The 22084-nt window shown below is 44.3% G+C and overlaps 2 protein-coding genes across 3 annotated transcripts in view; both read left to right on the top strand.

The window, feature by feature from the left end:
• Positions 1-8030, top strand: part of glceb (glucuronic acid epimerase b) — a 78211-nt gene extending 70181 nt beyond the window's left edge. For both annotated transcript variants that reach the window (XM_080496918.1, XM_080496917.1), the window contains exons 5-6: positions 1761-2053; positions 2988-8030. In XM_080496918.1, the coding sequence (XP_080353044.1) occupies positions 1761-2053; positions 2988-3719 (1025 nt within the window). In that variant the 3' untranslated portion in view covers positions 3720-8030. The remainder of the gene's footprint in view (positions 1-1760; positions 2054-2987) is intronic.
• A 3116-nt stretch (positions 8031-11146) lies between these two features.
• Positions 11147-21233, top strand: LOC308132688 (membrane progestin receptor gamma-B-like). The gene is made up of 8 exons (XM_080499868.1): positions 11147-11231; positions 12059-12186; positions 14665-14870; positions 15345-15471; positions 17040-17084; positions 18412-18508; positions 18647-18791; positions 20003-21233. Exons 1-8 carry the CDS (start codon positions 11178-11180, stop codon positions 20314-20316), a joined length of 1116 nt encoding a protein of 371 aa, XP_080355994.1. The 5' UTR covers positions 11147-11177; the 3' UTR covers positions 20317-21233.
• The last annotated feature ends 851 nt before the right edge of the window (positions 21234-22084 follow it).

Genomic DNA, 22084 nt, shown 5'->3' with positions numbered 1-22084 from the left:
GTTCTGCACTCTGCTGCACCAACATCCACCTCGTTCTCTCTCGCTCTCTCTCTCTCGCTCTCTCTCTCTCTGTCTCTCTGTCTCTGTCTCTCGTGGACGTCTCTCTCGCTGTGTCTCTCGTGGACGTCTCTCTCTCTGTCTCTCTGTGTCTGTCTCTCTGTCTCTGTCTCTCTCTCTGTCTCTCGCTCAGTCTCTCTCTCTCTCTTTATCTCTCTCTCTCTCTTTATCTCTCTCTCTCTCTTTTTCTCTCTGTCTCTGTCTCTGTCTCTCTCTCTCTGTCTCTGTCTCTCGTCCCAGACTCTGATCTGGAGGTTCTGATCTGCTTCACACTGAAGTGTTCTAGTGAACGCTGCAGGCGGCCACATTGAACAGGCCCGTCTTAGTGGCCAGGATACGGATGCAGCTCCTCTCACCCGCTGCAGGAGCTGCAGGAGCTGCAGGAGCTGCAGGAACTGCAGGAGCTGCAGTCGCGTCCCACTCTGGGGAAAAACCACAGTTTGACGGGCTTGAAAAGAAGTGTTGAGCTTCCAGCGAAGTGAAGTGACAGTCGGAGCAGCTTGCCGGGCGACAGTCTGGAAAAGTGAACGTCGTCTTGAGTTTCTGTCTCTGCTTTTGTCGGCGAGATGTGGAGGAACGAGGGAGAGAAGCCGGCGATGCCGAGCTTCTTCTCCTCCTCCTCCTTCCTGCTGCTCGACTCTTTCCTCCCGTCCTAATTAAACCCAGTGTGCAGTGACACATCTGTACTGTACGTCCCAGGAGGACCTGCACAAGCTCTGAGTGTTTGCAAACACACACACACACACACACACACACACACACACACACACACACACACACACACACACACACACACACACACACACACACACACACACACACACACACACACACACACACACACACACACACACACACACACACACACACACACACACAGCAATAACAATACAGTAGCTCATCTAATAAAAATGGCAATTTTCAGTTTATTTCCAAAGTTGTTTAATCTTCAAAGTCTAATAAGGTGACACGGGAGCTCTGATATAAACAGACTATCAAGGGAGGGTGTGTTTAAAGGCTTCCAGACAGCCGGCTATAAAAAGAACCTTTATCATGCGCTGCCTGTTTGAAGGGTTTAAGAATCACATCGTGAGGCGTCATGTGTTTCCAGGCCCAACGCACTAAAATGTTGGAGAAAAATGTTTTATTTATTTATTTTTTGTAGGAAACTTCAACAAATACTCAAACGTGTCTGTGTGTGACTGAGCTGGCTCACCGACCTGTTAACGTGACATTTCAAGGGAAAATGCATCATTTTTTGTTTTTGCACACAAAACCGATGTAAGTTTACACAAACGGCAGAAATGCAGTTTGCATTCCGGTCCACGAGTCGGCGCTGTTGGTTGTTTTTGTAATGAAACCACACGCGATAAACATTTACAGTGGCAGAACACAGACGTTCAGGCGTTGTTATTGCAGCGACTGTCAAAATAAAAGTGCCGAGTCCCAGGAGAATCTGGACTCGGTGTCCAAACCTTGTTATCCGTCTACTGAGCGTGTGCAGAACAACTCTTTACTAGGGCCGTGGTGCATGTGTTTCCAGGGAGAAGGAACTTTTTTTTTTTTTTTTTTGAAAAGTTGCACCCCCCCCCCCCGCCGCTTCCACGGAGACCGGGTTTGAAGGATTTTCTTGAAAGTTGTGTTTTCAGTGGCTCCGAATCCCGACGTGAACGGGCCATTAAGTCCTCCGTTGTCCCGCGCAGAGTCGTCGGACGGCATTCAGCGGCAGCTGGGAAACGCCAAAGACTTCGTCCTCAGCCTGGACATCAGGTTCGTGTCCAACGGCAGCGTGTCGGTGGTCCTGGAGACCACGGAGAAGGGGCCGCCCTTCACCATCCACTACGTGACCAACACGCGGCTCATCGCCTTCAAGGACCGGGACATCACCTACGGCATCGGCGCCCGGACCTCCTGGAGCACGCTGACCCGGGACCTGGTCACCGACCTGAAGAAGGGCGTGGGGCTGTCCAACACCAAGGCCGTGAAGTCCACCAAGGTGAGTCGGACCGTCCACAGGGCAGAAACACTGGAGGTCAAAGCACCACAGAGCAAGACAAGAGGGGTTTTGGGTTTTTTTTTCTTCTTCTGGCATAAAATGAAAAGTGCTTTTGAAAAAATTAATTCAGGCAAAATCAGATTTGATTGAAAACGAACTTTGACTAAAATCGGTTTTATTCACTATGAAGGATGAAAATTGACGTTAAAAATCAATTCAATTTCTGTAGAGCCAAATTAGAACTGTTTCAAGGCACTTTTCCGGAGGACACCTACCACTACCGTGTGAGTGGAAATGGGGAAAAAGAAATCTTTTCACAACCACACTGAAATCTGGAACTTTTCTGAAGAACCAGACAGAGAGCTGGAGAATCCTGCAGAACCAGAACCAGATACAGTAACTTCATCAAATGGGCATTTAAAGGGTTAATAAAAAATATATATTTTTAAATATTTGGTAGTTTTGATCAGGACTGAGGTTGATTAACAGATTTATGCAAAAAAAAAGTTGAAATTTTTTTTCTTCTGATATAATTTTACGGCTGTCAAACTTGTGGAAGTGGATGAAAACAGCCACGAACGCCACATAAGGAAGTTTTTTTGAACGCCACACAAGGGTTAATGGAATTCAAAAAGTGCTTGTATTCATTATTGGCAATTAGCTACTTTAAAGAAGTGGTATCGGTGCATCCCTAACTTCTTCCACATTAATTTCTTATTTCTCTATGCAATTTTTTTTTTTCCCCCCCCAAAATGAAATGTGTAAATAAATAACCTTTTTCCTATTCTCTCATCTATTTTGACCACAAAGTCTTGTCCCCCGTGGTGGTGGTGGTGAGCGCTCGGTGCAGGCGACTCCGGCTGCGTCCGAGCGGCTCCGGTTTTAAAAAAAAAAAATCCCACTTCTACCCGTTCAGTTTGCGTCTTCCTCCCAGATCATGCCTCGCCGGGTGGTGCGGCTGGTCCTGCACGGGCGCGGCTTCGTGGACAACGTCACCGTCTCCACCACCGCCCACATGGCCGCCTTCTTCGCCGCCAGCGACTGGCTGGTGCGCAACCAGGACAAGCAGGGCGGCTGGCCCATCATGGTCACCCGCAAGCTGGGCGAGGGCTTCCAGCCGCTGGAGCCCGGCTGGTACTCGGCCATGGCCCAGGGCCAGGCCATGTCCACGCTGGTCCGGGCCTACCTGCTCACCAGGGACCAGGCGTACCTCAGCGCCGCCGTCAGGGCCACGGGGCCCTACAAGGTGCCGTCGGCGCAGCACGGCGTCAAGGCCGTGTTCATGGACAAGTACGACTGGTACGAGGAGTACCCCACCACGCCCGGCTCCTTCGTGCTCAACGGCTTCATCTACTCGCTGCTGGGACTCTACGACCTGAAGGAGACGGCCGGCGAGAAGCTGGGCCGCGGCGCGGCGCTGCTGTACGAGCGCGGCATGGCGTCGCTGAAGGCCATGCTGCCGCTCTACGACTCGGGCTCCGGCAGCATCTACGACCTGCGGCACTTCATGCTGGGCACGTCGCTCAACCTGGCGCGCTGGGACTACCACACCACGCACATCAACCAGCTGCAGCTGCTCGCCTCCATCGACAGCGCGCCCATCTTCAAGGACGTGGTCAAGCGCTGGAAGAGCTACATGAAGGGCTTCCGATCCAAGCACAACTAGACCAGAGGTTCTAGGAGGTCCGCGAGCGAGAGCCGCCGGTTCCCGGGATAATTTAACGCGTGTGTGTGTGTGTGTGTGTGTCTCGGTTTGTGATAAAGAAAGGTGCGAACGTAACCCTTTATTGGCAAATGACCATATTTGAAAACTTCCATGTCACTTCCTGTTTCTTTCAAACTAATGCTGTTGACGATCGTCAGAGAAAACCTGAAGAACAACGTTCCAGAGTTTGTAGAAAATCTTAATCTGGTTTTAAAATCACACACACAAAAAACACCCACATTTTATCAATTCATCAGTTTGGCTGCAAAAAGTCTTGCAAACTTGCAAATCGTATTATAGAGACGGAAATATCAACTGTTTACGGTTTTTTTGTGTACACACAAATCTAATTACATACACGCACATATATACTTCCACACACATTGTTACGGATTCACAAATGGTGTACACATACAACAAACCTATATCACACACTTCAGTATGCACTTACAAACCAAACGTACTACATACACACAATTTGCGTGCGTGTGTGTGTGTAGCTCTCAATACTGAAACTTCGTGGCGTGCTCCGTTCCAGGATTTATATTTTCTGCAGCATTGACCTTCGCTCTCCTCCCCGTTTCTCCGCCAGCTCGTGTTTGTAATTATGCACAGACCTAGTTTGTGTGTGTTTTGTTTTGTTTCTTCAATGCATCCACCGGTTTCCTTCTGCAACTGTATTTTTTTACCACATCTTGTCAGATTTAGAGTTTATTAAATCATTTAAGATGTAAATAACAGATATTACAAATGATCTAATAGAGAAAGTTGCCAAACAAAAAAAAAAACATATCTATAAGGAAAAACAACATATAAACAGTTTGTTTTGGGTTTTTTTCTGTGGAATCCTCTGGGGGGCGCCATTGAGCCTTTTAAAAACAGCGAACAAATCATAAGCAGAAATATGTGAAAAACTTAAATACTTTATTGAAACCCACAATTCTGAAATATTGCCAATTTAAAATAAGCTTTCATATAGAATCAATAACTTAAAAACTGAATTCTGGTTATTATTAAACTTCAGCGAATCCAATAAGCACAACTTTGGGTTTTTTTGCCTGTTTATCTCCACACTTTGAAATCTACTGGAACAAAAACAGTTATTTTTCTAATCTCATTACTCTAAATGCACATAAATACGAGTAAACTGTAATCGTGAGTCACATTAGGTAATTACAGATCAACTTTGGTTTTCTGTGTTAAATAGCTGCGTATAAATCAGCTCTGCAGAATCCGAGGCCAGCAGCTGCTGCGTCGTCCCGTCAGGCCCGGCGACGATCCCACAGAGCGTCTCAATAATTCATGGTGACGAGCTGCAGACGCCTCTACGGAGGTGAAGCAGGAGACGAGACGGGACGGGAAGTTGCTTTTTATCAAGCCATGCAAAGTTAGTTCTAATTAAATTTACACACGTTAGGAGTCTCGAGCATCTGAGGAATTTTGAGTAAAAGCCAACAGAAAAGTGGTTTTCTTGGATCACAAAGTTTTAAAAAAACCAGTCTATTAATGGTCCCGGGAACAGAAACGAGTAGTGAGGCGGTTCTCTATGATGTCGGGAATAAATCTGAAATGCATTGTAATTTAAAAAACGCTAAAAATGTATTAAATATAAGTAGAAATTGGTCTGAAATGTTTAAAAACAGTCCGAAGCTCGGCTGAGATTCACTATCAGTCCTGTTTGTTTTTTATAGCTTTATTTCATAGTTCAGTTTATTGATGGAGCTGTTGGTCGTGTCTGATCTAGAAGTTGGTAGTGCGATTCCTATTCGGGCCCTTCAGAAACATCTTTTCATTTCAGCAGTCAGTTTATTAGAAATATTCAGTAGACGCATGAAGAAAAGCTGGACTTCTTGGCTACTTTTGAGGTCATTTCAGATCAACAATGACTAAGGCCCAATCCCAATTCTCTTTTGTACCCCTACCCCTTAGCCCTCCGCCTCCAAAGCGAGGGCAAAGGCAAAGGGGTAAAAGTTTCAGCCCTTAGATTTGGGACCCCCCTCTCCCTCTGCTCACCCCTCCACCCCTCCCCCTCTCGCTCCGTCTCACAGTTATGACATCATAATCCGGCGCCGTTACATCAGCAGAGCGGAGGAGCTTCCTTGTTTGCTCGGGGGTCCCTGTTTTCCAAACACCCATATTGGAAGACTTTGGAACTCTACAGTGTAATAATAAAATGTTATAAACACGGTCTCGACTAAACAAATACACACGGATGCTCTGAATCTTCCTCCCTCTGTAACCCATCCTTCAGAGCGCTAATAGCAGGAGATGCGCGTGGGCGGTGCGGACGTCCGCTCTGCGTATCCACATGGGCCGCCATCACCGCCGTGTCAATTCATAACGCTCTAAATCGACAATAACGGGCGAACGCCGGGTCCCGGCGGGCCCCGCTCGCCGAGAGTCCGTGAACTCAGCGCTTTTCACGCGAGCGGAGCGAGAGAGAGAGAGAGACGCCAGCCAAGACGCTATCAACTCACCGGGCTAATAGGCCGGAGAGCCGCGGAAACACAGCGGAGTCGTGATGACTCGGCACTTCCGTGGCGTCGCCGTGGAAAAAAACAAAGCGGAGCCCTCGACATCAATGAGGCCCTCATCGATCTGCCTCGCAGATTATTAACGGGAGGCAGAACTTTCAGGCCTCGGCTTCCCGAAGCTTTTTTACTGAAACCGAACAAAGAAATGCGTGGATCAGTACTTTTACAAATTTCAACACGGTAACATTTTTCTGACACGGATTAAATCATCAGACTTAAATCTCGTCATTTTAGTTCATTATAAAACTTCATGATGACGCGGCAAAACGTCAAAGGTGTGATGTAAAAACCTACTCGCCTGAAAAGACGAAAGCAAAATACTTGTGTTATAAAATAATATAGAATGGTTAAAAACGTGGCCGTTGAGCAGCGGATGTATTCCATAAAAAATTATTGAAATATAGATTTTTTTTCAAACTGTTGAGCTTCCTTGTTGCATGAATGTTCAGAGTTTTTTAGTTTTTCTTTTCCTCCAGTTGATCAGTTTTATAGTAGTTTAAAGGAAACATTCAGGAACTGACGGGTGTGTGTGTGTGTGTGTCTCTGTGTCTGTGTGTGTGTCTTCCCATCCTTAAGGCGATATTAACATCTATCCTCCGAACATCGCAATATTTCTTGAAGCGATTCTGAAGAAGTCTTTGGCATTTTATCTTTGCTGCAAAAACGCCCATTTCTCGTTTGGATCTGAATGCGCACGGCTCCACCAAGGGTCCGGTACAGGTACTGCACTCACTTCTCGCCACACAGACACACTTTTTCAAAACGTGCGCGGTACTCGCCCGGTCCACGAGGACAGTACTGTCCAATTTGTCTCTATAATTAGCCATTTTGCCAAAAAAAAAAAAGGAGAAATTCCAAATGGAGCGTTGAGAAATCAAGGTCCCCGCCAGTGGCGGTCCGGGTCCCGGTCCCCTTAAACAACAAAGACCAGTTTGTGTGTTTGCTTGTGTGCATGTGACACACTTCATGTCGTTTATACCAAAGTCATCGTCTATTTTGAATCTGTATATTTTTGTGCGAAGCGACTTCCATTAAGCATTTATCGACGTTGCGTCTCACCGGAGACGCCGCAGAGAGACACTGCCTTCTGACAGATGATAGTTTTTTCCAACGTCGGGTGAATAGATTTTAGCAAAAAACAACAAAAAAAAAAAACCCTTAAAAAAACCAGATAATGTAAAAATTGCTTTTTGTTAACGGGGGTGTGCAACTAGAGTTTAGTGTTTAGCCTGCTATCGTTCTCACGGGAAAAGAGTGGCGGAGTGTTGGGAGTCGTCTGTGGAGCGTTCCGATCTTTTTTTAATTTTATTAGATAAAAGCACAAGTGTCGTCTGTCGTCACTTTATTTTGTTTTTGGTTTTTGTTTTCCTTTACAGGACGATGTTTGACGCCTTCATTAAGAAAGCTGCTACTGTTGTTCACTGTGTAACAGCTTACCAGAGCTTCTTACTTGGGTTTTTCTTTTGTTTTTCCACCATCTGTTTAAAAAAAAAAAACAACAACAAAAAAAAACAACAACTTAACAATTGACCGCTGAGGTCAAATGTGATTTATGCAATAAAATGTTTACTGGGGTCGTGACACCGCGAGAGGCCCAGAGCCGTTGTACAGACTCTGCAATCCAAGCACAATGTGCATATGCTACCATTTTTTTAGTCCTTCGGGAGAGAGGTGTTTCTATACAGAGGAAATCTTTGTGCTTTGAAAATGTTGCTTTTTAAAGGTGTACAAAATTAAAAACAAAGCATTTTTCTTAAACGTCCGTGTCGCTTGTGTTTGTTCCAATTCTTCGTCACGAGGGTCCATCGTTCAACGGAAACTGTGAAATAACCTGATCTTTTTACATTCTTTTAACAGCAGGACATCGGTAAATAATAATTTTCTGTTTTGTGTGTCGTTGATGTGATTGTGGGTCGTTTTTGTTGATTTATTGTCTTTGTTGTGGTGTTTGTTCTTTTTTTCGTTGCTGTTGCCGGTAAAGTTTATTTATAAAGTGCTTTTCACAGATTAAAAAGATAAGAATTTCAAAAATACAAAGTGAAAGTTAAAAATTGATACTGTTGCTTTTATCGTTGAAGGTGTTTGTGTCTGTTGGTGATTTAGTTGCTGCTACTGTTGTTTACTTTGCTGCTGCTTTTCTCATTTGTTGTAGTTTGGAGGTCTTGTTAGTTGTAGTTTATTATAATTGGTGGCGTTGTTGTTGGACGTTTTTTTTTTATAATTACGGACGTTTGTTGTATTTGCAACATTGCATTTTGTTTATTTTGCAGATGTTCCTGTTTGTACCTTGTTGGGGTTTGTTGTAGTTTGTTGTAGTTGCAGCCATTGTTTATTGTATTTAGAGTCTTTTTGTTGTGATTTAGGAACGTTGTAGTTTGTTCTGGTTGAAGACTTTTTTCCATTTATGGATGTTATTGTTTGATACATTTGAAAACATTGTTGTAGTTTGTTGTTAATTTTAGTTTGAAGCAACGTTTATGTATTCACTCGTAGTTTGTTGTTGATGTGGCCATTGTTTTTCCTTTCAAGGTGTAGTTGAGGTTTTTTCTGTATTCATTTGTAGTTTGCTGCAGATTGGGCCATTTTTGTAGTTTGTTGGTGTTTCTTGTAGTTTGTTGCAGTTACAGCTTTTATGTGTTTGTCATAGGTAGAGCGATTTGTTTTATTTCTTGTAGTTTATTATAGATGGAGTCATTGTTTGGTGTAGTTAGTTTTATTTCTTGTTTATTATTGATGGAGCCATTTGTTTAATTTGAAGGTGTTGTAGTTTGTTGTAGTTGGCGCTTTTGCATGTTCCGTTGTAGTCTGTCATACTTGTAGCAGTTCTTTACGGTAGTTTATTGAATTTGACGCTTTCGTGTGTTCAGTTGTAGTTTTGATGTAGATGTTGGTAGTTCTAGTTTATTAAAGTTTGTTGTATGTGATGTTTTTCTGTTTTCAGTTAGAGTTTGTCGTCTTTTTTTCGCTCGTCATACACAAAAACAGTTTGTTGGCTCTGAGAAAGCGCCGAGGAGAAAAACAATCCGGATCAATAATTTATCCTAATTAGAGTCTTCAGATCCGCCGACACCTGAGAAGGAGACGGAGCATCTGTGTCGCCACCCGCCTGCAGTTTTCATTACCTGCTGCCATTAATACACTGCAGCATCATCCCTCCTCCTCCTCCTCCTCTTCATCCTCCTCCTCACTGGTGATATTACTGTCCCTCCTGACAGCCCCCCCAGCTCCTGTAATTAGCCCCCACATAAACCCGATAATCAGGATGTCCTCGGCGCCCCTCCCCCACTGCCTTTCAGATGCTCCACATCCTCAAGAGGCCGCCGGCTTTGTGGCGCCCATAAACTTCCCCACTTGATGAAATTAACACCCCGTTGAACCTGAACTTATTGGATTTGTTTGTGTGGTTGGGGGGGGATATGTGGAAGCATCCAGCAACACTGAACCAAAGACACCTGAAGAGCAACCACCCATTTTTCATCTTCGGTTCGGTAAAGTGGCCTTTGATCTTCAGCAAAGAGAACATGACTCGGCATTTACTTCTTTACGCCGAACCTGAAGGAGCGACTCGCCGGGTTCCAGTGAAATCCACCAGGCTTCCAAAGAAATTGACCCAAGTCCACGGAGTTGGAAAAACAGATTTAATATGTATAAGTGTTATTTTATTGTTTTAATGAAGTCTGAATTATAGAATCCTTGAAATATCCTTTAATATCATTAAAATGCTTGTTCATGTTTTTCAGTGAGCTCCAACCTCCGTTGTTTCTTTAGGAAACACTGACACCTTGTGGCCAGTTAGGAAAGTGACGGAATTTAGTTCATGCTGAAGATTAAAAAAAAAAAAGAAGTTTCTATTTGATGGAATTTTTTAGAAACAAAAGTTAAAAAAAAATTATTATGCAAGCAATAAAGAAAAAATAAAATAAATCAACTTAAAAGATAATGGATAATAGATGGGGTTAGGGTTAGATTTTTCAAAAATCAAATATGAATGGAAATGATATTTATTTTATATTAAAAAAAATTTTTGATGACTTTATACTCTGTAATTGAAGTAGAGACATTTTGAAGTAGATATATTTTAATAGGCATTTCACATGTATTTTATTTCCTGATGAGGATTTATTCTTGTTCATCTGGAGTCTCAATGTGTTTGATTTTAAAGTCTCGCCTGAGCAAACAGAAGCCAGATGAAGGTGAAGATGAAGATTAACCATTAACACACTCCTGCCGTCACATCAGGCATTAACCCGGGCGGCTCGATTCTGAGTTACACTTTAATCGATCCAGACGAGTCCCTGCAGGATTCAAACTTCTTTTAGTGACTTCACTAAACGACGGCTTCTGGCTGAACCGAAACGACGGATAAAGACACTTTAAAGGAGCTCAACTTTGATATTGATCAATATTGAGAAACGGCTCCCTCTAGTGGCCCCACAGCAAGATTCAAATCTTTTCCATGTAAATGCAAAAATAAATTAGATTGAAATGACAAAATGGTACAAACGTCTCAAGTGTGCACCGCATCCCACTGCACCTGGCAGTTACTTCTTTAGATACTACAGTAGTGGAGTAACTTCACTCGCTTCTCTGACTCCGTGGTCGTGATTGAGACTCGGCTCCACGGCGGCGGGCGTGACTTTCACCTCGCAGCTGGAAAAACTCGTCCTCCAGCGGCAGCAGGTATGCGAGTGTGAGAGAATACACCTGAGTGGAGGAGGAGGAGGGGCACAGGTAGGTATTCTCTCTGGGTACGAAGGAGGGAGGAGATGGAAGGGAGGAACCGGGAGGACGGCATGGCAACACAAAGCCAATAAAGAGCCAGGCGCGCCCCGGCGGCGGTGCAGATCTGCTCCTCGCACCTGGTTTCAGGTCGTCAAGAGGAGCCATGCTCAGCCTCTTCAGGCTGCCTCGCGGCTTCACCATCAACCAGGTTCCTAAAGTAAGTTCACGCTCACACTGGGGAGCTTTTCCCACCGGGACACATGGGATTTATCCAGATTTATCCAGATTCACTGGTGGGGGGGGGGGGGGTCAGGGGGAGGCCTTTTCCCACAAATCCTGATAGAAACCAAATGGCTGAACTGTAAAAAAAAAAAAGTGATTGTTGTTTTATTAAAACAGGTTTTCTAACTGAATTTATCGTTATTATTAATCGAGACGAATGGAAACAGTGAAAAACAGTTAGACACAACGTGCTCAAGAGAAAAAAAAATCGGTTTAGGAAAAGCTACGCTGCTCGGAGTCACTGAAAAATGCAACTTTTTGCTCCGTCTCCATGGAAACGATGAAAACGCAACTTCTCTGAATGCCATAGTAAACAGCTGTTCTGCACATGCTCAGTCGATGGGCAATAATAATGTTTCCTCCAGAGCGTCATGACTCCATGTTCTCCTCGGACTTTGTACTTTTATTTTGAAAGTCACCATAATAGTATCTTGTGGCCTGACATGCTAACGACATATTTTTTTTTTTAGCATTTCTGTCGTGTAAACGGACTTTATTTTCAAAATGTTGCCATGTAAAGATTAAACTTTCTAAAGCACTTCTAAACGAGAATATTTTATAACATAAAAAACATTTGGAAGCCAAATACGATCTTGACGAATCCTTCTTGTAAAGTTTTGTAAAGGCTGAGTTTGAAACGTTTTGGGGATTGTTTTTTTTTTCTCACACTGCTGTAGATCTCAGGACCGTTTGCAGTTTTTAAGTTTTGTTTCTTGTTTTGGGGGGAAAAAAAACAAAACCCGTTTTGTTCCGCGTCTCCAGGTTTTCCACGAGGACAGCATCATGTCGGGGTACCGGCACCCTCGCAGCTCGGCCACGGACTGCATCCTCAGCCTCTTCCAGCTCACCAACGAGACGCTCAACATCTGGACGCACTTCCTGCCCACCTGGTACCGCCGCCGCCACCGCCGCAGAATCTTTGCAGTTTGGAACTGAATACAAAGCGGATTAATTACAGACAGAATCACACATAGAAGCTCGAACGACACGCGTTAGAGCACATGACCTTCGCCAACACCACATCTGTCACCATGGAAACCAGTGGATTACGAGGTTATTTAATCCACCGCTCCTTCTCATCGTTTGTCGTGGCCGTTTGAATTGCTTCCTACTTTCACAGATTGACACACATTTTACAAATTCAACGTGACCCCCTCCCCCGCTGACCTTTGACCCCCAACCCCTAACCAGGGTGATGATGTCACTGCATCATGTGACACGTCAGAGGATGGGGAATTGAAAGCTGAACATGTTGGCTTTGTTTTGACGTCAGTCGAATTAAAACTGACTGCAATTGGGACGGAAATATGTCCGTGACCTTTGACCTTTGACCCAACCGCTCTCAGTATTTAATGGAACCATTCTTTGATGAAAACAAATCCTCTGAAAGCTTTTTGAAGATATCCACTGTCATTCTATTTTTATTTTTTACTAATTTAGATTGTCTTTTTAGTAGAAGGCGCAAACATGCGATGACGCCTTCACACTTTTGTTTTTATAATTCAATTCCTTTATTTCGGAAAATGACAGATTTCTTTCTTCTTTTTTTATTTTGTCACATTTGATTGTTTTTATGCACACAGACAATACAACACAGAGAAACACCCCCCCCATCACACATTAAATTATCCCTTAAAACAAGAAGAAAGGCTAAATGTAGTTCACTTAACCAGAACTGTTTCACACTTAATTTTCTGTCATATAAATGACAGTTGTTGTTTTTTTTTAAGAAGAAGAATTTGTCGTATAACAACAAGACATATTTCTTAGTAAGCAGGATGTTTTCGTTGTGGCCAGACGGAGCAGCTTCGTGCAGCAGGAATCCTGCAGAGCTGGAAAATCGTGTTTTTTGGACATTCGATGTTGAGAGACGCAGGACTAATGAGACGGGTACAAGCAGGTGACACTCAGAGGAGTCCGCCGCTCGCGGCTCAGACCTGGAAGGTCGATCTTCTGTCACTTTGTCTTTTATCGTCCGATATTTAAAGTTTTCATTCGGCAAAATTCAAGTAAATAAAAGCAGCTTTGCTTGATAAAACCAGAGCTTGGCCCTTCATCCAGTGGTCCTACAAGCAACAGCTGGACTCGGTCCTGGTCCTGGTCCTGGTCCTAGTCCTAGTCCTAGTCCTAGTCCTAGTCCTGGTCCTGGTCCTGGTCCTGGTCCTGGTCCTGGTCCTGGTCTTGGTCTCGTGTTTGATGTTTGTGTGTTTTGTGTCTGAGGGTTAAAGTCACGGTGAAGGTTTGTGTTTCCTCCCTGAGAGCAGGTTGCTCTGGCTGCAGTGTGTGTGTGTGTGTGTGTGTGTGTGTGTGTGTGTGTGTGTGTGTGTGTGTGTGTGTGTGTGTGTGTGTGTGTGTGTGTGTGTGTGTGTGTGTGTGTGTGTGTGTGTGTGTGTGTGTGTGTGTGTGTGTGTGCCTGCCTCCTGGGTGTGTGTGTCGGGGGAGGGGCGGCTCCTAATGAGCTTCATCTCTCCTCCACGAAAAGCGAAACACAAAACAGTGACTGAAGCTGATTGGTTAATGAGGCGCAACGACGTCCGTCAATTTAATCTGTCAAGTCGTCATGTCCTGAGTTCATCCACAAGACAGTGAGGAAGATGATGATGATGATGATGATGTCGTCCTCCTGTCTTGTCATGTTTTTGTGATTGACACGGTCGGAAAACACACTTTTTGATTTTACTGTTCACTTTTGTAAAATGATCAATATCGTTATAGATAATTAAGTTCATGTGAAAACAGTTGCTGCCTCTTCATTCTAAGTAATAAACATCCAGATTATAGAGCATCTTCCTCCTCTAACATCCGGATTATAGAGCATCTTCCTCCTCTAATGTCCAGATTATAGAGCATCTTCCTCCCCTAACATCCAGATTATAGAGCATCTTCCTCCTCTAACATCCAGATTATAGAGCACCTTCCTCCTCTAACATCCAGATTATAGAGCATCTTCCTCCTCTTAAACCAGATTATAGAGCATCTTCCTCCTCTTAAACCAGATTATAGAGCATCTTCCTCCTCTAACATCCAGATTATAGAGCATCTTCCTCCTCTAACATCCAGATTATAGAGCACCTTCCTCCTCTAACATCCAGATTATAGAGCATCGTCCTCCTCTTAAACCAGATTATAGAGCATCTTCCTCCTCTTAAACCAGATTATAGAGCATCTTCCTCCTCTAACATCCAGATTATAGAGCACCTTCCTCCTCTAACATCCAGATTATAGAGCATCTCCCTCCTCTTAAACCAGATTATAGAGCATCTTCCTCCTCTAACATCCAGATTATAGAGCATCTTCCTCCTCTAACATCCTGATTATAGTTCCTGGTCCAGCTCAGTGTCTTGACAGCGCCCCCTCCCCGCTGACAGGTACTTCCTGTGGAAGCTGGTGACGGTGGTGCTCATGCAGACGGCCTGGCAGGACCCCTTCACCTGGCCCCTGCTGGTCTTCCTGCTGTCCTGCTGCGTCTACCCGCTGGCGTCCAGCTGTGCTCACACCTTCAGCACCATGTCGGCTCGAGCGCGACACATCTGCTTCTTCTTTGACTACGCGGCTCTCAGTTTCTACAGCCTGGGTAAGAAACCGAACCCTCAGCGGAATAGTTCAGGTTTGCTGGAGCGTCTCCTTGGTCTCTACGTCATCATAGTATTTCAAAATTTTAAAAAAGTGAAAAAAATCTTGATGTCTGTTCACACGAAAATGGTGACGTTAGTATGTTGGACCACTAGTGGGCACTGTTTGTTTTTTGTTTGTTTTTGTAATGAAACAGAACCAAATGCTAGATGCACATTTGGAAAAATGAACATCACTTTTCCTAAAGTTTCTCCAATTTTCGTGGACATGGAGTCAGAGCAGTTTTGAAAAGTTCCACCTTGTGAGCCGTTTAAAAAAACAAAACAAAAGAAAAACGGTTGTTTTCAGGACTGCTGTCATGTAAACAGACAGGTTTGGTGACTCATTGGCGAACCGGTGTCTATAAAAACGTTTCAATCAAAGTTGGTACGGATTGAGATCAAAGTGGGATCAAAGTGTTCCTTCGCTCCCTCAGGCTCGGCCGTCGTCTACTCGGCGTACGTTTTCCCCGACAGGTGGGTGGGCGGGTCCTTCCACCGGGGCTTCGTGGTCATGGCCGTGGTCAACACGGTGGTCTGCACCGTCCTGTCCTGCTACTCCAGGTGAGACGCCACACAAACTAAATCTTTGAATCCCAATCAAACTGGAAATATTACCGTAATTTCCGGACTATAAGCCGCTACTTTTTTCACAGGAGTTTGCCGAAAGGATGACGCAACTAATTTATAATTTTTCTTTTAGAGGTTAATGAGATTCACGCCTCCAATACATGGGTGATGCGTTCAGGTGCATCACGTAGCTCCGAACTTTCTTTTTATTCTTTTCGAATTTGGTGGGTGCAGCTTAGTATTCGGGTGTGCTCAACGTCTGGAAATTACGGTAGTGCTTTATTCTACATGGAATAATAGAAGGTAACCTTAACGAGGACATAATAATCTTTTTTTTTACACACACATTCATCTTAATGACAGTTGAGCTTTAAAAATAAATCTACTTCATGAAACTGAATGAAAAACACTCAGAAGTCATCATTTCTTGTAGTTAAAGTCACAAACATGCTCAAGGAATTGTTTTGATGCTTGAAAAAATGTTTTAATTAGTTTGTAAATGTGTACATTTGTAGTTAAAACTTAAACATATTAAAACTACACACAATTTAGAGACATCCAGGAAGTTGTTTTTTATTTTTATTTAAAACGTGACAGCGTTTCACCAGAGGAATGTCTGGAGCTCAATAAAGCTCAATATAACGACGTGCCGCTCGTCCCGCGACCTCTGATTCCACTTCCTGACAATGTTTTACTGCAGCTCTCACTTCTCTGCTGCACATTTACCAGAGTGAATGTGTGACTCCATCAAAACAAACAAAACAAAACAAAACAGCACTCCAACGCCGTGACGTCGCGTCACTTTCATGATTGTCATGCAGCGATAGTTTTATCACATTGACGAGCTGATCCTCGTTCTTTCTTCTCCTCTCCTCTCCTCTCCTCCCCCCTCTCCCCTCCCCTCTCCTCCCCTTCTCTCCTCTCCTCTCCTCTCCTCTCCTCTCCTCTCCTCTCCTCTCCTCTCCTCTCCTCTCCTCCCCCCCTCTCCCCTCTCCCCTCTCCTCTCCTCCCCTTCTCTCCTCTCCTCTCCTCTCCTCTCCTCCCCTCTCCTCGTTCTCTCCCCTCCCCTCCACTCCTCTCCTCTGCTCTCCTCTCCTCTCCTCATTCTCTCCCCTCCTCTCCTCTCCTCTCCTCTCCTCTCCTCTCCTCTCCTCTCCTCTCCTCGTTCTCCCCTCTCCTCTCCTTGTTCTCTCCTCTCCTCTCATGTCCTCTCCTCCCCTCTCCTCCCCTCCCCTCCCCTCTCCTCTCCTCTCCTCTCCTCTCCTCTCCTCTCCTCTCCTCTCCTCTCCTCTCCTCTCCTCTCCTCTCCTCTCCTCTCCTCTCCTCGTTCTCCCCTCTCCTCTCCTTGTTCTCTCCTCTCCTCTCATGTCCTCTCCTCCCCCCTCCTCTCCTCTCCTCTCCTCTCTTCCCCTCTCCTCTCCTCTCCTCTCCTCTCCTCTCCTCTCCTCTCCTCTCCTCGTTCTCCCCTCTCCTCTCCTTGTTCTCTCCTCTCCTCTCATGTCCTCTCCTCTCCTCCCCTCCCCTCCCCTCCCCTCCTCTCCTCTCCTCTCCCCTCCTCTCAGGCTGGGATTTCCATTCCTTCAGTTCGACCACGACACCATGAAAAAGTGAGTAAATTAATGTGTTGCTGGTGAAACTTTTTGTTGACTAACTGGTTGGGTGTGACCCGACCGACCTGACCGACCCGAGAGGAGAAGAGAGGAGAGGACTGAGTCAGAGCCGACAAACGTGTTCCGGAACAAACCGACCTCATTCCAGCTGAATCCCTGGAACCCCAACACCCCCCCACCCCCCTCCCTCCTCCTCCTCCTCCAGAACCTGTTTTTAATGCACCTGCAGACTTTCTGGGAAGTCCAACTGGGAAATGGGGAATTTTCCGTGTTAAGGCAAAGCAAGGCAAATTGACTGAACAATAGATTCATAGATCTTTTTACTTTAACACACTTTCATCGCAAACGGCTCAGAAAGCCACACTTAAAGCCCAAGAACTTAAAAAATACTTTAAAAAAGATTTTTTTTAAAAACCACACAAAGTAATACATTAATGAATGAATTATTTTTTTTTTATTTCGAACTATTTGTTCATACAAAAGAAAGAAAAAGTAAAATAAATAAACATGGAGCCAATACATAACAAAACACTGCACATTGTCCAAAAAAGGAATGGGGAGAAGTACAAAACTTTTTTTTTTTAAAGTTCCCACCCCTTATTACCTATTCTTTAGTTTGTACACAGATATTCTTATCGTTATCTAATACAGCAATACTAATATATACATTTCATACATATATCTATATACATTTATACCATATATACACTTCTTAAATATCTGTATAAATATATCAAATATACTGCATACATATCCTTATAAATGATGTTGCACTGGATCCAAGCCTCAGATCTCATAAAGCAACATTCAGACTGCAGGAAATTCAGCTTTACAAATAAAATAGAAGAAATACATTCAAACATAGAATAAGTGCAGTAAAAGCTTAATCAGGATAAAGTTTATAAAACAAGTAAAATCTATAGTTTACATCATGTACTTGACTTTCTGCTACTTTTTGAATTGACTTGATTCCTTAAAGAAATTTTAGTTCAGGCCTCACCTCCAGCCCAGTTTCATCTTGAGCGCCGTGACAACCTTTAAATATAAAGTTGAATGTTTTTCCCTTGTGGCGCAGACAATATGTGAACAACTCAGACTGAAATCGACAAAAAAAAAAAAAAGCCAAACTTAAAGCTAATCACCGGTGTGAAATACATAGAAATGTTTAAATATCTTCTCTTAAAGCTGTTGCATTGTGGGTGTTTTTACAAACTCTCCCTCACAGTGGGATGTTGAGATTCGACGCCTCGCTGTGGAGCGCCGAGCGTTTCGTCTCGACCATTTCACTCTTGATGATTTGACGTCTTTTTCGCATCGTTTTCAGATTTCCAGAGCGTCGGAGTCCGAGGTTCAGCAAGATGCTCCGCGTTGTCGCTTTTGCCTTCCCCTACCTGTTCGACAGCCTTCCTCTCTTCTACAGGGTAAGGACGCCGTTGTCTCCCCCCTCAAGTGTCCGGACTCAGTTACTGTCCTTTGTAAAAAAAAATATACATCAAGTGGGAAATCCACTTTGTGCAAGGTGAACGATGCGGGTGAACGATGGCGTTTCTTCTTCTCAGGTGTTTGTGTGTGTGGGAGACGGCTGCACCGACAACGATGCCAACGTCCTGCACTACTACCACATCTCACTGTCCTTACTCACCGGGTTCCTGTTCGCCACACATCTGCCTGAACGCCTGGCGCCCGGCAGCTTCGACTACATTGGTGAGGGGGGGAGGAGGGAGGAGGAGGGGGGAGGAGGAGGAGGATGAGGAGGGGGAGGAGGAGGAGGAGGAGGGGGAAGAGGAGGGGGAAGAGGAGGGGGAGGGGGAGGAGGAGGGAGGAAGAAGAGGAGGGGGGAGGAGGAAGAGAGGAGGGAGGAGGAGGAGAGGGGGAGGGAGAGAAGGAGGGGGAGGGGGGTGGAGGAGGAGGGAAGGGGGAGGAGGAAGAGGAGGAGGAGGAGGAGGGAGACTGGGAGGGAGGAGGGAAGAGGGAGGAGGAGGAGAAGGAGGAGGAAGAGGGAGGAGGAGAAGGAAGAGGGAGGAGGAGGAGGAAAAAGAGGGAGGAGGAGGAGGAGGAGGGGAGGAGGAGGAGGAGGAAGAGGGAGGAGGAGGGGGAGGAGGAGGAGGGGGAGGGGGTGGAGGAGGAGGGAGGGGGAGGAGGAGGAGGGGGAGGAGGAGGAAGAGGAGAGGAGGAGAAGGAAGAGGGAGGAGGAGGAGGGGGAGGAGGAGGAGGGGTGTTTCTCTTCTCTGTGCTGCTTCCTTTCCAGTAGTTTGACCCTCTGGTCTCTTCTTCTGTGGTTTCCAGTCACATCAGGAGGTCGATTCTGTTCTCAATGTTAAAAAAAACAAAAAAACAAAACAAAAAACAGAAACACAAAACACAGGTAGACTGGCAGAGGAGGAAAGGTTCTCTACTGCCCCCTAGTGGCTGAAAGGTCAAATGTTGTCATATTTAGATGATCTACAACTCACACACATACACACACACACACACACACACACACACACACACACACACACACACACGCACACAACCTCTACGTTTGTTTTCTCGTTTAGGAATTTTTATTTTAATGTCAGCTTCTCAGCAGGCTTGTTCTCTTTAATGTCGTTAAGTATTATAATCAGATTTAACCGCGCCGCATTAATGAAGGATAATTCGCTTGAGCGCCTCTTCAAAACAAGTTTGTTCAAATCAAGATATGAGTTATTAATATTGAACTCACTTGATTATTTGTTCATTAGAGCCTCGCTGTCGGTCCAGATGAGTCATCGTCCTCTATTTAGCTGTATATTCTAGTGTCTCTTTCTGGATCTTTTGTCTCTTTGTATTTTTCTTTGTGTCCTTGATGTTTCTCAATGGTTCCTGTGTTTCCTTTATGACATCATGTCTGTCTTTGTGTCTTTGTGTCTGTCGACTGTCGCCCCCTGCAGGCCACAGCCACCAGCTCTTCCACGTGTGCGGCATCCTCGGCACACACTTCCAGATGAAGGCCGTGGAGCAGGACATGGTGACGCGGCGCCGGTGGCTCTCCGAGAACTCCGTCCCCGTCGCGTTCTCCAACTCCCTGGGCCCGGCTCTGCTCTGCGTGGTGATCAGCCTGGGCGTCGTCATGCTCTTCAGCCTCCCGCTCCTCTCCGAGTCCGTCTGCACGACGAAGACGAAGACGAAGACGAAGACGAAGACGAAGACGAAGACGAAGATGAAGAAGAGGCGCCCTGAAGGTCAAAGCCCGTCATCGGACTGAAACGAGGAGGAGGAGGAGGAGGAGGAGGAGGGGGGTGGTGTCACGGCGATTCAATTGAGGAATCCAGGAAACTTTTTTTTTTGCAGCCTCGGATGATTTGCAAGTTTATTGAGAAATTCGTTTCACATTTCTTTAGAAATTTCACTCACATTTTTGTATGAAGAGACTGCAGAACAGAAAATTTTACCCAAAATTTGTTTAAAAAAAAAATATATATTTAAGGCCACGTTTCCATGATAATATTTTCAAGTGAAAACATTAAAACTTTCGCTGCTCCTTGGTTGTCCCTCCGCATGACAACGGTACTCGAAATCGCTGGCAAACAAACTTTTTGACAACGTTCCAACTCTGTGTAAATGTTCATATTTGTAGCGTGTTTTCCTCTGCGTGCATATATGTGTTTAATTTTTTTTTAAACAAAAAAACTGCAGCATTAACTGGATGCCTCGTAGTTAACTATGTTGTTTTCAGCATTACTGCCATTTCCATGTAAACGGACTTCGTTTTCAATATGTTACTGTGTAAGAGCGAAACTTTGAATATGACAAATATGAATATGACACTTCTGATGGGGAAAGATATTTTGAGCTTCTGGCAAAGCAGCAAAGTCATTTTAGGTGGAAAAGTAACGATTTGCTTTGCTGAACTGGGGTTGATTTAAGTTACTGTTATTAATTTATTCTTGACGTATCTAAACATGCACAAAATACACATACATACAAACATACAAAAAAATCAATTTGCACTCATACATACATACATCATGATTAGAAGGTTGAGCTGATGATGAATTGAATTCCCTACATGATGAATATTTTCCTTTTTTATTTGTATTTTATTTTCTAAATATATTGTTACATTGTTTTTCTTAACGCAAAACAGAAAGTATTTAAGCACAGAGCTATTTATTATCAACTTTTTCAAATAAACTGTAAATCAAACCTGACTATGACATCCTGTGTTTTAAGTCCACTCACTATGAGTGAATATATTTATTTGGGATAATTACAGCTTTGTTAGCAATTCTACCTTAACAAAAGTAATTATGGGATTGGAATTAAATCAGTCATCATTTAGGTAAATAGGTTTTTAACACGCATTAATGCTGTTTGAACTGTTTGCTTTTGGTTCAGAATTAAATAAAAGAAGAATGAAACATAGCAGGGGTAAAAAGCAGAATATTTCCTAATTCCTGTATTTGGTTCGGCTGTAAGCTGGTCATCTATCAGCCTCAATGTTGCAGGTTCAATTCCCCATATCCCTCTGTGCACATGTCAGTGTCCTTGAGCAAGACAGTGGACCCCAAATTACTGATGGGTCACTTTGCATGGCTTCATTAGAGTTTTAATTGGGTGGATGTCATTAACATAGCAAAGCGCTTTGGGGACTGTTCAAGCAGTGGGAAAACGCTACAGGTATCATGTATTTAGCACTTACGGTATATATTGCGTTTTTAAAATATCTATCTAGGCCGATAGAGAGATGTAGATAGATACAGACATTCCAAACAGTGTAAAGAGATTCATTTTCTTTATAGTACGTGTCTGATAAATTGAATCCGGCTCCTAAAGGGTTAATAGTTTATTGTTGTGGGCGGGACTTCCGGTGACGCCGGATATGTCTTCTGATTGGTGGATTCGTTCCAGTGAACGTTTGAAAAGAAGTGGCGCCGCGGTGAGGAGCTCGCGACACAAAACATGCAGCGATACGGGTCTGTATCCCCTCTTTTTTATTCACTTTTACACCCTTAAACTGGCCCGAAACTCAC

The sequence above is a fragment of the Blennius ocellaris genome (genome assembly GCF_963422515.1).
Source record: "Blennius ocellaris genome assembly, chromosome: 1".
Taxonomy (NCBI): Eukaryota; Metazoa; Chordata; class Actinopteri; order Blenniiformes; family Blenniidae; genus Blennius; species Blennius ocellaris.
This window is presented reverse-complemented; position numbering and strand designations above follow the sequence as displayed.

Coding starts and splice junctions, on each gene's coding strand:
- LOC308132688 (XM_080499868.1), top strand. CDS start 11,178: ATGCTCAGCCTCTTCAGGCTGCCTCGCGGCTTCACCATCAACCAGGTT. Junction 17,085..18,411: donor GACCACGACACCATGAAAAA/GTGAGTAAATTA, acceptor CATCGTTTTCAG/ATTTCCAGAGCGTCGGAGTC. Junction 18,509..18,646: donor GCCTTCCTCTCTTCTACAGG/GTAAGGACGCCG, acceptor TCTTCTTCTCAG/GTGTTTGTGTGTGTGGGAGA.